Source organism: Acanthisitta chloris, unplaced genomic scaffold, assembly GCF_000695815.1.
Source record: "Acanthisitta chloris isolate BGI_N310 unplaced genomic scaffold, ASM69581v1 scaffold21236, whole genome shotgun sequence".
Taxonomy (NCBI): domain Eukaryota; kingdom Metazoa; phylum Chordata; class Aves; order Passeriformes; family Acanthisittidae; genus Acanthisitta; species Acanthisitta chloris.
In genome coordinates this window covers 10,223-24,801 of record NW_008679996.1, presented here as the reverse complement: position 1 = coordinate 24,801, position 14,579 = coordinate 10,223, and the positions used below count along the sequence as shown (strand labels likewise).

The 14,579-nt window shown below is 38.0% G+C and overlaps 1 protein-coding gene across 1 annotated transcript; it reads right to left on the bottom strand.

The window, feature by feature from the left end:
• Positions 1-2,496: 2,496 nt before the first annotated feature.
• LOC103804924 (programmed cell death 1 ligand 1-like) lies at positions 2,497-14,361 on the bottom strand. The gene is made up of 7 exons (XM_009077558.1): positions 14,234-14,361; positions 13,276-13,298; positions 9,097-9,450; positions 8,327-8,608; positions 4,556-4,606; positions 3,550-3,615; positions 2,497-2,519 (listed from the first exon to the last, which is right to left on the bottom strand). Exons 1-7 carry the CDS (start codon positions 14,359-14,361, stop codon positions 2,497-2,499), a joined length of 927 nt encoding a protein of 308 aa, XP_009075806.1.
• Positions 14,362-14,579: the final 218 nt, after the last annotated feature.

Here is a 14,579-nt window from a genome sequence, read left to right as displayed (position 1 = left end):
TTCCAGGTATCCAAGGTTTTTTTTTAGTATTTTCCAGATATCTATGCACTGAAGTAGCACAAAAAAGTATTTAATTGAAGGAAAAAATTAGTACGTATTTAATGTTTTACTACATTTTTTTTATGTCAGGGTAGGAAGGATTTCTACTTACTTGGTTCTCATGACCCAAATGTGTTGTATTTTCACTTAGATGTGTATTCTAACTCTGTCATGAGTGAAAAATAATTGAGCCGAAACGGCTCATGGCATTGGAGGATAAACATGTGGGTGTGTCTCCTGTGTTTGCAAAAATGAAGCCAAGAGACTTATCCTAAAAGCTTAATTTGTAAAATCACTCCAATTAGCTTAGACAAGTTCTGGTTCATATTTCAGTGAAGTATAAAGTAGAGCTTACTTAGAGAGGGCAGGCCGTTTCACCTTATCTGTTATTCACCACACACCCTGCTTTTCCAAGGATGTAGCAAAATTTCATGTTTCCTGTCAACCGCTCGGGAATTCAAGCCCTGTCATTTTGAATGTTAGTGTTCAGCTACAGAATTTAAAACTATATTTTTATCCCCTCATTTCATTATCTTACTTATCTGATATACGGCACTTTCAACAGTAACTTACCTTTTCTCCTGCTGGAAAATGAGAAATGTAACAGTTCCTGCTGTACAGTGGAGTTTGATAAAGACATCAACTGAAGTACCATGACACTAGGCATGCACTAACAGCACTGCCTTGCAAAGGTTAATAATAGCTAAAAAGAGTAGCCTTTTCACTTTTACTTTAATATGCAAACAGCTGTTGCAGTCTCAAAGAGGAAGTAAAAAAAGAAGAGGTTAGATTGTCTGGAAGGGCTGTTATTTATGTGGTGATACTATTCTACATGTATGTGTTGAGGAGTCATTGCTTTGTCTACCAATGTCCCTGATATTTCAAAAACCATTTTTGCAGTCACTGGATAATTACAAACTGGCTATCACCTTCAGTGACACCCAGACTGTGACCTCAAAAAGCACGTTGGTAAGCAGGAGGGGATGTTCAAGTTTACATAGCATCCTTGAACAATCAAATGGCAAGAATCAGTATCAGAATATGTAAGCTCTGCAATGAATTAGGGAAATCACCTCATAGTAACTATTTTACTTAACTGGGGTCTACCAACTCCGTTATGGTTATGAGATACATTAGTCTGTCCTACTATATAGGACAGCTTGCTGAGATGTATTAAACACAACCTTACATTATCTGGATTGAACACAGCCAGCAGTGTAGCCCTGGGCTGAGGACTGCATTCACATTCTTAGGGCTGCACAATAAACTTATTTATTCTAAACTACAAAATAAAACCGGAGTCCAATGAGATTCCAGTTCTCCACCATCTCTTCTTTTTGCGAGTCACTAGCAGGATGACAGGGGTGTAGGCACTCTTCTACACCCAAATCTTAAGACACTTTATCTTCCTGAAAAAAGTGCAAGCAGTGCTTACGCTACTCACTGACAAGTCAAGGAAAGCAGGAAAAAAAACACAATAAAACCAAGGTATTTTATTAAAAAAATAGAATTGTGAATAGCATTGTAATAAATAATTTTCACCTGTGTATGACCCGAGAAAGAAGATATGCACCTAACAAAACACAACATAGCGATAACTTAAGAAATGGGGTACAGGAGCATGTTTCTTCAGCGTTTCTGAAGTAATCACGTGTGCACATGTTTTACGTCCTAGAAGATTTTCTTCCTTCTGTTCTCAAGATGTACAAAAAGGCTATGCAAAACTACAGCTTTTCTTCCCAAATGTCCAGAGTTGTATTATCCCCAAACCGTATATCACAAGAGTAATAGGCAGTAACCAAGTACTGCCAGCTATATCACAAGGAAATTTTATCCCCAAAATGCTTTTCAAAGAAAGAGATCGAGCAGTTCAGTATTATCTAATTGCCAAACTATAGCTGCCAAGAGGGTTACAGCATCTATTTCAGACTTAGCTGAGAGTATCTGCTATTTTAAGGACTGAAAATGCCCTGTATGTGTGGCATCTTCTCTCATTGCACCATTATCTTTTAAAAGGATCAAAGTATTGAAAAAATTCCTCAAAAGCAAGAACACAAAATCTCTGCAGGAAACTGAGCGCTCAGGTAGGGAAGTAAAAAAATGTCCAGAAAAAGACTATCAAATTGATGCTGGCCATAGACCTAAAGTGCTTTACCTTAAATATATTTTCAATGCGTCTTTGAAATACACATTTGCCTAAATCTCAGAAAGTAGAAACTTGGATATTTAAATAAACATCTCAATATCTAGTCACATATATAAAAGCCTGAATCCATGGACTGTTTATGCTATAATAATTATATTAACTTCATTGCATTTTTCCTGAATTACAACAATATAGAAGATTGCCACCACACAATAGAAACAAAAAATTAATATCCCCCATAACAGATAGAACACAGAACATCTGAGCTGTCAATTCTTCACCAAAGGGGAAAAGATCTTCCCCAGCTTTCTCTAGGTCTTCTCAATTTGCATATCTGTAAAAGGAAGAATTATATGAAAAATAATTATAGAAGAATTATATGAAAAAATAATTATAGAAGAATTATATGAAAAAAATTATCAAACAACAAAATGCTGATGTGACAGAATACTTCATGACTTTGGGCTTTTTTCCTAGAGTTTAGAGGTACCAAAAAAAATAAAGATCTAAAATAAAATTAATTAAAAAATCAAGCAGAAAAAGATGATGATCATGGGAGGAAGCAGAGTGGTAGTTCAAACGCACTTGTGTGAAGTGCTTTTCAGCAAATACAGAGAAAATGCTGTTGGTTAGGTCCTCCTTTCTTTTAAAATCTTTTAAAAAGTCTTTCAAACACATTCAATGCTTTATCTGCCACTATCCCCAGCAGCATATCCCCAGGCCCTAATTTTTTGACGTGGAGGTCTATACCTGCAGGACCAGCAGACTTACCTGTAAGTTTACTGAAGTAACGTGTAGCAGGGAGGGATTTGGGATGTAATTAATGCAGGTGCTTTAGAAGTCAGCAAGAATGTGAAAGAAAAGCCGCAGGAATCTCACCCTCCTGTTCCTTATCACAGGATATTTAAGAGATTTCAGAAATTTTGTCATATACTTTCTTGCTTTGCTGAGACAATCTCACAGCCTGAGACTTGCTCAAGTGGCCATGATGGGTTACTGTCTCCTTACCCATTGCCATCACCACCCCTACAGTTGTGTGTGCACAACTGTTTCTACAGCACAAGTGTGAGCTGGAAAAAAAGACTAATTTTGGTTGTTCTGTATCTCCACTTTACATTTTACTTTGTATGTCTTTTCTTCCTATTTTAAAAACCAGATTAGTTATTTGATGTTACAAACAGTACATAGTGAGTTGTCATGGCAAGTCTGTAAGACAGAGAATGGGAGGCTGTACTTGTCTTGAAGGCTCTGTCTGTTGAAACAAGGGGCTAAATTAATCAGCCATGAATCAAGACTCCAATGACCATGGATGATTTATGCTGCCTGCAATTTGCTCCTATTTTCCCTTTATTATTTATACTTACATTTCAGCTCTCTGTCTTCAATAGAAGCATCTCTGCGGTGATGTCTATCCTCGTCTTTTGATAGCTCTTTAAGCAAATGACATACATATAGGTAACTGAGCATAGCTTAAACTTTTCAAATAGTGAAAATCTTTGCTAAAAACTGCCATCTCAGGCCACACAGGAACTAAATTACTTAAATGCAGACCAGGAGAAGAGATTAAATCCAAATGCTGAGTTCATTTGGGCAAATATTCTAAAGTGAGGTTTTCTTAGGAAAACCCCCCTCTGCCAGTCAGAACTAATTTTCACATAGCAGTTTAATTTGAGATGGTCTCCAAATTAAAACATACAGCAAATTAAAAATAAATTAACCAATAGCCATCATGAGAGGCTGCAAGAAGATTTTAATGTCTTCTGTCCTGCTGTAAATATTAACTCTCTTCACGCTTTCCTTCATTTCTAACTGTCATGGTGGTATTGGCCTTTCACTGAGCTTTGCTCATAGCAAATAGCAGAAGTATCACAACAGTAGGAAAAAGAAACGGTTAGGAAAAACTAAAGCTTCTTCCTGTATTTCTCTCAAAGGGCCAACAAGTCTCAACAAGTCACAAAGACCCTCAAATGCATACTATAATACTGGAGAAAACACATGGTTCAAATTGCAGCACAGAGTCTGCACATCAGGATGTGATACCATCCTGAGGTGTATGTTCCAGGGTGCACGTCCCATCCTACCACAGACTTTTCAAAACACAGCATTCTGCCCACTCTTCTGCATATCAGGACTGCATCTGCTCCTGGAACAAGTACGGTTTTGTGTCACGAATTCCTTACAAAAAGTTGACATAGTAATGAAAAGTCATGCTTCAGTTGTAATTTATGGTTGTTACATAAATGAAAAGTAGAAAGCAAAATCAAAGCTGAATTTAAATCTCTGTTTGGTTGTCGCCATTACAAAGTAAATTCTCAAGGTATTATTTCCACAATAATCCCATTGAGCTAGATTCATGCCATATGTACATACTTGCTATTGATGAACTTGCCACAGGTGTTCTGTTGTCCTTATTTGCTCTAGCTGAAAGAAAATAAGAGAAAAAAAATAAAAAAAGGAAAATAGATTAAATAGGGCACACTTAGCATAGTGTAATCATTAGTTCTCAAAACCCTACATTTCTACAAAGACTTGAAAACAAATTCCTCAGTGCCCCCAGCCAGCCTTTACAACTTCCTTTCCATGCTCATAAGCAAGAACTCCATTAATACTAAATAATAACATCGCCTGAAAATACTTGTCAAATGATTCTCCATAGCATATTTTTACACAGAATTTGAATAGACCAGAGGGAACAAGAAGAGGATCACCTTCTCACTGCTTTTTGAGGGGAAAAAAAGCCCATGTTCTATGGATGTTCCATTCTGAAAGGATCACTTGTCTGGTCATCTAGGACAGCTTGGGTTTTAAAGCAGAAGCTTGTTGCTACTACTTTAGATTCCGAGTCAACTTGCAACTTACCACACATGCATATGCATGTGCCTATAGTTTAATTTCTATTTAAAAAAATATATATAACATACTCATGATGATCATATACATTATGACATGTATATACACTATCATGTATACACAGAAACAGTACACTCAGGCAACCTAGGAAACTTCTGACCTTCACTGAAATCCCCAGTGGGAATCTTTGGAGAAGTCAAGGATTTTGCTGTACCTTCCACTTTCATGTTCTGCTTCTATTATCATGTTCTAGGATGAGTATATTCTTCTACATGCAGGGTTACCTGCAGGCCTTCTGCAGCCTGTTAGCATCATCTGCAAACCTGTCAGGTTATGAACACTTCTCCCAGGAAATACTTCCAAAGCATCGGTACAGAAATGAGTTTGTGACCAAAACTCTGAATATCCACACTTAGTCCTATCTTGTATTTATCTTATGGAACTTGAAGAGGTTGCTTATAGATAGTTTTATGTAATTTCCAGGCAGAAATTAGGGCTGTTTCTAATTTTCACTGTGGAAAAAGAGTTAGCAGACAAGAAAACTAACAGTTTTGCTATAGCACTTCAGGAAGACTACCTCTCTTAGTGCAGAGGCTTTTGAGACACCACTTGACAAGACAGTACAACTAGCTTTGCATTATTAGATCCAGCTGAGTTCATGCTAACTACACATTTACATCTCCTATAAAATTCAAGAATTTCAAGAAAACCATTTATCCAGCTATCTTGTTCATGTTTTTGGAGCATTTCTGGTAGTAATGTACAGAGCCACATCAGTATGATATTATAATGCTAGAAGTACTGTATCGGTTTCAATGCCTCTTGTTCTTTTTCTCTGCAGACAACTTGACAAAAAAAAATCCAAGAAGATCTTTGGTAAAAAAAAGAAGTAGCTATGTATCCACTAAAACAATCCACAAATTGATCACACAGAGGAAGAATTCTGGTGAAAATCATAATATTCAGCAAAAACATTTTCTTTTTGATATTTTCAAATGAGTCCTATGGATGCTCTGAGATCTTTATTGCATTTGTTAAAATAAAGAGCAAAAAATACCCTGAATAGAAAATCGTGAAACACACCTTCCTTAACTTCAAGAGGAAGTTTTTTTAACCCACAACCAAATAATGAAAGAAAAAAAAAAGTAACAGTACTTCTTTCAGGTTAAGCAACAAGTTTGAAACACTTTTTTCTTTATTTTGGGAACTAACTATATTCTTTTCATACTCAGATAGCCTAAAAATTATTTCTCCAAGCTTTTTCTTTGGCTAGCTAGCATGTGAAAACAAATTATTGACAATGTTTTAGCTTTTCAATATACTGTGACACTGAAAATGTCTAATTCAAGACAGTGTAGTGAACTGAAAAAGCTCAAAATTTAACAAGGAAATTAATCAAGTGGTATGAAGCCTGAGTAGGAATATTCCCTGTTATGAAAAAAAATCTTTCATGCTTAACACCTTGGACATAGAGCTTCATATGCAGTCCACAGTTTTTATGGTGTTTTAACCAGAATAAGGAAATACATAGAGTTCATAACAACTAGATCACTTAAAACCCCACACTTCAGTGAAATTTTTCAGACAATGCAGGAAAAAAACCTAAAAAAAATCTCAAGTAACTTGTCTGCCACCAGAATTCTGCCCCCAGTCAAAAGGGAGGACATAGGGCAGGAAACTTTCATTTCCAGTAGGTGAGTAAGCTGTGCTAAGGTGTTTGAACAGATTAGACACTAATCTTACTGCTCTACATCATTATCTATAAGAAAAATTAGTAGACATGCACAGTTTGTGAGTGGCTGATAACCTGTTCCAGTCTGCTAACATGTATTTAGTTAAGTCCAGTGAAGGAAGAGCAATAAATGTGGTAAAAAATTTAGTTACCTCAGGACGAAAGATCCAAGACAGACTTTTTTTGCCTCATTTCACCTCTGCAAGGATGAATTAATAGAAGAGACTGATAATAACTGAGATATTCTAAAATAAATAATTTGAATACCTTTTCTTACACAGATAATAAATAGAAGCACTGATCCAATGAAAACAGTCATGATGAGAGTTGCTCCAACAAAGCGTCTGCTCTGAGACCATAGAATGTCATCAGCTGAATCTTTGGGAAAAACAAATGGGGGATACGACATTAACATAATTACATAAGCTCCTCACCATATTATTGTTATTGTGAGCAGTTCAGTCATGATAACTGCATTACAGATTGTGTCTAAGGTCAGGTGCTGATGGTGCACTAGACCACATCTTGCTCCAAAAAAGGAAAAAAAAAGTTGGAACATATTAATATTTATCCTTGTTCCCTGCATTCCATGTGATAGTGCCTTTGATTCTCAGCACAAGTCCTGCTTGTCACCAAGGTATAAAGTGTTCTATCTAGCTTAGTTTCTCATCAGGACTACAGGAAAAAATACTAATGGAGAAGGAGAACAGAATCCCTTTCATCTGGAAAAGCTCTGAATGCAAAGGATAATTGGTCTCCTTGAATCCCAGAGGCTTTTCTCATGAAAATCAAATTTGTCCTTGGAAGAATGACTTGGTCTTCTCCCTCTCACCTGCCTGTTTCCAACCCTTGTCAGGTCCCAAAAGTGTGCCAACACAGGCATTTTTAAAAGTAGGTGTGGAACAGGACCGGGGATATGACCTGACCAAGTAACACTCTGATAAACAGAAACATTATTTTTGAGTTGTATCAGGTCTCCAGTCTGTGTGAAAGCATATCAGGCTACAATGCAGAGGGGTAACCAAAAGCAAAAGCAGTAGGGGTGCTGCCTAGTTAAAAGGTCTAATGAAAAATTGTATTGGTCTTCTCCATTCATGCATTTTCCTTCAATCTGTATACAATTAGTCAAATTTAAATATGCTCAAACAAAGACTGTAGTGGCAGGAAAAGACCATACTGTTCAAATTCATTTGACAGTAACCATCAGCAAAGTAGAATATTCTTGGAAGATGTATTTAATTTATATGGGAGGGTTTCATTTCTAGCCTCTGAGCTATATGACTTTCAAATAATGGAACTTTTCCAACATTTAGACTCAATTTTCACACAACTGCAGGTCATGCAAAATTCTTATCCTTGAATTCTGTCCACACATGCATGATGCACATGTTAGCATGGTGGAAGGGTACATTAATAACAAAACTTAACAACACAGGTATTTCTTTTTAGCCCTTTCAAAATCAGATAGGAAAGATAAACAAATCATGGCTGATTCGGCTTGGAAAAAGTTACATAGTACCTTGAGGTGTATTAGCATAAATGAAATTTAGAAATGTTACCGGCTATGTGTAAAATGGCAGATGTGTTTTCTTGCAGCTCTTTATTCCAGAATATACAGTAAAAAATCTCATCAATTCTACTTTTGATTGTAAGGGTACTTGTCACATTATACAACTGGTCACTTCCAATTTCACTACTTGTATTTGCCTTATCAGTCAAATCTTCGTAATCTTTGTTTTGCCATATCACTTCAGCTTGTGGATATCCTTCTGACTGGCATGTCAACGTCCATTCATTGTGCCCTCCACACACCACTCTTTTGGTTATAGTTCTGTAAGGAGCTAAACAAATGGAAGAAGATGATTACTAGTAGGAAGCTAGATATAGAACAGCATATATTAAACACAAGACACCGTTTGTTTTTTTGCCAAGCTCCTGGGGTCAAGTTTCAACTTGGATTTTGCAAATAATACTCTTGACAAGAAAATTAAAGATCACTGTTGTGTTTCTCCATAGTAACTGGAGACACAGGATTTATTAAAATTTTGATGGTGTTGAGAAAAGTGCAACTCGCTTTGTGGTCTTTATAGTGTCTAAATGATTTCACGACACCATTCCTCGTAGGACATTTTGAGAAATAAAGGACAGAACATGGGTTCAACCTAGACAGAAATACAGAGTTACACATCTGCAAAAGGACCATGAGACAGCTCCTGTCCCTGCAGAGATTTCCTTAAAAGCTAATCCAGACATGTCTTACTTCAGAGTCTCCTCTGAAGTCTTTTAACAGTATCAGACAGTATTGAACATCTGCTAGTACTGCACTCACCGTTAACTTTCAGATGGATTGTCTTGTAGTCAGCTCCCCCGTAGCCAATAATACAGCGGTAAAACCCTGCATCTCTGAGCTTCACGTCACTGATTTGAAGGAGAGACTGTCCCAAGCTCAGATTCTCTTTCAACAATTTTATTCTCCCCTTAAAGTCACTGTGCTGACTTTCAAAGTCTTCCTCTCCTTTGAGAAGTAAATAAACCTGCTTCTTTAACTCATCCTTCTTCTCCCACCTGACATTTAAATCTCTAAACTTTAATTTCCCATTCACTGGAAATGTGCATTCCATGGTCACATTGTTCCCATGTTCCACAGTGTAGAGTGACCGAGGAGCTTCGACAGTGAATAAAGCTGAAAAATAAAATTTGGAAGAAAACTTTATTTTCCAGTAAGCCTAATCTTTGAAGTCATGTTTTGCCCTATCCATAGGAGATTTAAAAGACAGAAGTATCTGCTCTCTCATGAAAAGTCAAACATTTTGGCATGCACTTGCCCAAGTTCAGGACAATCTGGGCTACTTATAGCTGCCAACACCTGCTTTGCACACACACAGTGTGATGCTGTACTAAAAACGAGCTGAATGTGTGCGCACAGCCCCTCAGCTGTTGCTTTCGAACACTGCCATGGTAACAGGCTAGTGCCTTGGATGGCAATATTATGTTTATGTAAATATCAGTTGTTAAACACAATGTTAGGTTAACACACAATGTTAAAGACCACACAACTCCAAGGTTTGACAGTGCTAATAAAACCTATGTAACGCAAATGGTAACTTGTCTGAAATGGTGTCTATGCTGGAACACTGACAGGGATTTCAATATCAATATTTCAATGTGCCCATATCAAAGCACATATTGGTAATTTAATATAAAACCATGCTAAGATCTTTTTAGTTAAAACATTAAGGAAAACCCCCAAATGCTAGCACCTGAAGGAAAACTGAGGGATTAACTTTTCTGTGCTTATACATGGGAAGAAAAGATACTTAAAGAGTTCTACTGCTTCTTATGACTCAGCTTCTTACCATTTAAGAAGTGCCAGTAGAATAAAAATATATACAAAAGCAAAGGCCTTTCCATGGTGTAGATTGAACCTAAAATGACAAAATAATAGACAAATGTAAAAACTGCTCATTTTCTAACTTGTACTGTAAAATATACTTTATAGTCTGTTGACATAAAAAGCAGGCAGAAGACACTGAATTGGGCTGTACTGAAAACAGGACAAAATTGCACCCAGCAGATAATCACACAGAAAGCTTGGGTCCAAGAAGAGATTCTTATTTTATTTGCTGTCCTTGGTTATGGCAAAATACATGCTGTATCACTATCTGTCAATTATAAGTAAGTAGTCAAAAATACCCAGTTATTCCCCTAACTGTAGCAGGGAGTGTTGCTTCTACTAGGAAGCGAATGAAGGAATTTTCTGTATGCATTCAGTGGAGGAAATAGAACTTAGTTCTTCCCCGTTTGCCTTCCTTTAACAGACTCTAAGCACACGCTGTTTTTTTACCCCGGTCTCACAGTACTTATCACAAGGCTCAGAAAGTTACATGTATTGTGAAAAGAATTCAGGAGGTAGTTAATCCCTTAACAAGCATTTACACAATAGTGCCTTTGTAAAACAGTGACAAGACCAGTTAGCCTACAAGCAAAATCTATTTCTTGAATTTCTGCTGCTTTACCTCTGTACATGTAAATTACTTCTATTTTCTGTCAGAAGTTTTTCCCCTCTTTACTGACATTGGTCTTATGCTTCTACACAACACTTTAACATTATGAAACACTTATCAATGTCAGTTCACACATCTAACCTTCACACACCCACTGCTTTTGGTAAGTGTGTATTTTAAGTCAGAACAATACTAGTACCCAGTGCTACCATAATTTTTCAAATGACTGTCAAGAAAATTTCAAACTCACTGTAATGGAAATCTTTCATGAGTACAGAATACCACAGAATTTTATCTACATTATGTCCTCATTTTGGATATACAAACAGCCACGAAAGTAAGGAAATATTGCCTTCAACTGTTTTCCAGTGGTAGTTTCAGAATTTGCATCAGAAAGTAGACAACTGTAATATCCATCACACTTCCTAACGGACAAAATTCTATCTGGACCAAGACTCTTAACCATTTTTTATAAGATATTTTTTCCTTCTTTCTCTGGTTGTCTACTCTTAGATAATAGCAAAGCACCAATATTGTCCTGAATCATAAGACACACATGCCTATACAGTGTTGTGGCTTAAGGGAATTAAATTCACACGAATTTGATCCAAGCTACTTCTTTTCCTCAAATTGGTGCTTCATGATCCCAATAGCTAGTTTGCAGAAGGCAATACGTATGGAGCTGAAAAAGGGAGTCAATCTAATACATTGTTAGGCAGGCATGAGCAGTTAAAAGAGCACGTTCTGCTAACAGGGACAGGAAAATACAGGTAAGATTCTCAGGGTGAAAGAACTGATTCACTGATAAATCCTAGGCTTTGTAATGTGGCTAGGTACCAAATGAATCTCTTAGCAACAAGTGATGCTTCTGAAAGCACTAGCAAATTGCTGCCTAATCTTTTGGGTACCCAGGAGTTTTTAGTGATGTGTAGGCATCAGAATGCCTCCATCATGATGCTACTGCTTGAGGAACAAGCAGTTCAGACCACCAGCCGAGCTCCAAAGTAAAGCTTCTCAAACAAGATAAAGGCATGCCTATCTCACAAGTGTGCCATGATCACACTTTCTCTAGAGACAAGCCTGCAGAAGAGCAAGCCACTGAGACTGATGGGTATCGGTGTGGCAGAATGACCAGAGTTGTAGCACACTCAGATCCACAATACTTTTTTTTTTTTTAAAGTAGGGTCTGTAGCCGAGAGAGTGCTCAGAACAAACAGCATGTGCACTACAGTCATGATACTGACAGATACCCATACCCATGCATCCAACCCACATCCACCTTTTTGTCAGGAAATCTGAATGTTAGCGTGAACTCCAGGAGAGGTGTTGTTATAAACTTCTGGAAGATGGATGACAACAAGTTAGCTTTTGTGGTTCTAAGACCCATATTTATTTCCTGAATTTGCGGAACTTTAATTTGCACGTTTTCTCCTACTGTAGAGAAAAGCAAGCCGTATAACACACAAAAGAAGTATGACCAATACTTACAAATTTCCTCAAGCCTGTGAAAGTCTGCTGCTGTACTCAATTTTTTCACTTTCAGAGAGAACAAAAAGTAGGTCCAGGTCAAATCCAGATGTGCATGAAAAAGACCACTGCAATAACCATTAGAGAACCTTCTCCTGTTTCATTCTGAGCAGAAGGATCCTCTGACTGGATTTGTTGAAGCAGTTTGAGACCTTGATGCCAATCAAATATCTTTACCGAACCTGTGATCTTCTTGCTGTTTTTCTCACAAAACCTACCACAATGCCTCTTCTCTCCTCCCGCCAGCTTCCAACATCTATGGCAAACAGTTTTATAGAAGCAAAAAGATATTCACTGTGCAAAATGCTCTTCGGGATTGCTGCTGTATGTTTCCCTCACAATCACATGAAGAAGACAAGAAAAACAGAACTATTTACCAAAAGACTTCTTGTGACAGAACTTAAAAGTTGATGTAACTCCACCTACTTCTTCAGGAAACTTCCCCATTATTGGAAAATTCCCCACTAGGGAAAATTGTCTATTGCTAACAGTAGTTCAGAGACAGAAATGTTGGGAAAACTAGTACATAAAATACCACAGGCATTTTAAGAAATATATGATCTGATCAAAGCTATGTTAACAGTAGCAACAGGCGTTGGAACACCAGCTGCAGGAAGTCATCCATCTAAACAAACACAGAGTCCCTACAGTATTAATCTCAAGCAGTGTCAAAGAGCTCCTCACAATGACTAGAAATTTCTACACAACTTACTCATGTCTGTAAAGGTCATAAATAGGAATAATGGGAAGAGCATTGCCTACCCTCTTCTGGTAAGGACAGATATTCTCTCGCCAAGATTTGAGCACAATAAAGATTCCTTGCCTTGTTACTGTGTAGTGAAAGAAGAGTTGTTAACCCTGTGCGTTAGCTTAGAAAAAAATACAGAGCACTGTCATTTTAATTTTCTTGGTTCTAGAAGTCATTTCAAGAATACAGAAAAAATCCCCAAGTATTAGAAGCCAAAGGATGTACTCACCTTGTGGACTGTAGTGGGAGAACCTGATCAACAGCATAAAATACAAATTTAAATATATGTTTCAATGTAAGTTCATCCACTTAAGTTGTCTTAGCATATCTCAAGAAAGGGTTGAGATTGTCAGAAGAGTTAAAATACTGTGAAATGACCACTTAAAAGTCTCCAGCATTTTCTTCTTTCCACTTGACAGCCCCCTCACAGTATCTGTCATAAAGGCAAAAACATATTACACACAAAACTAGTTAGAGTTACCTTGATGTGTGAGACGAACATGGAAACAGTGATATATAAAATAGCTCAATGTAACATTTAGGTTCTGGCAACCTCAAACTGCCGTAAGAGGCTGAGGTGGTGGATTTCCGCAATAGGTGAGATTGGTGAATATTAATTTCCATTGATTTCTTTGTGCTTAAAAATAGGCTTCATGATATTTTCTCAGAAAAAAAAAAAAAGCACAATAAAAAAAGAAACTGAAACACATTTGTAAAACACTGTGAGACCACAGAAGCTGCTGATGTAGCGAGCTTTCAATGTCAGGAATTTAGTTTCCGCTTTTTCATCGCTTGCCTTGAGGTCATAGGTTTGCCTTTTCCATATAAGTATTTAGTAGCAAATAAACACCAGGACAGGTGGGGCGGGTTTTGTTTAAATTTTATTGTGTATACACACACTCCTATATACACACACAAATACATCTCCCTCCACTCAAACACGTTTTACGGGACAGTTCTATACTGTGGTTCCCTGGCTTTAAGGGTTTTTTTTACCTGTTCTGCAACAAACTTCCCAGACACCTCTGTCAGTCCAGCCTGTCACCGGGCATTCCGCGCAGAACAGATGTCCTCGGGGAGAAGGCGCCGGGGAAGGCTCCTGCGGCCGCGTGGAGGGAGATGCGGTGCCGGCCCGAAAACCCCTTCCCCGTGCTCCCAGCCCGCGTTTCCCAACGCTTCAGCCTGACCCAACAGGCAGCGCCCGGGCGATCTGTCCGTTCCCGAGAGCCGCGGCTGCAGAAAGCAAAACCAAAAGCGGCACCAACGCAGCTCCCCCCTGCTCCCCTGCTCGGGAAGAGATGAGCTGGCGGCTCATCGCTCAGGCAGCCTGGCTGCTTGCCCTTTTTTATCTTTCTCTTTTAACGTGGCGAAATCGTGTTCTTCATTCCCCAAACGGTTGGCTTGCATGATTACATCTACTTCAGTGAAGTCTGGTGTCAAAGGACTGGAAATGTGGCTGATCCAAGCATCCCGGATAGCAGTAAAGCCCTGGAGCTATGACCTGCTTCTCCACAGACAAAGAAGCAATCCACC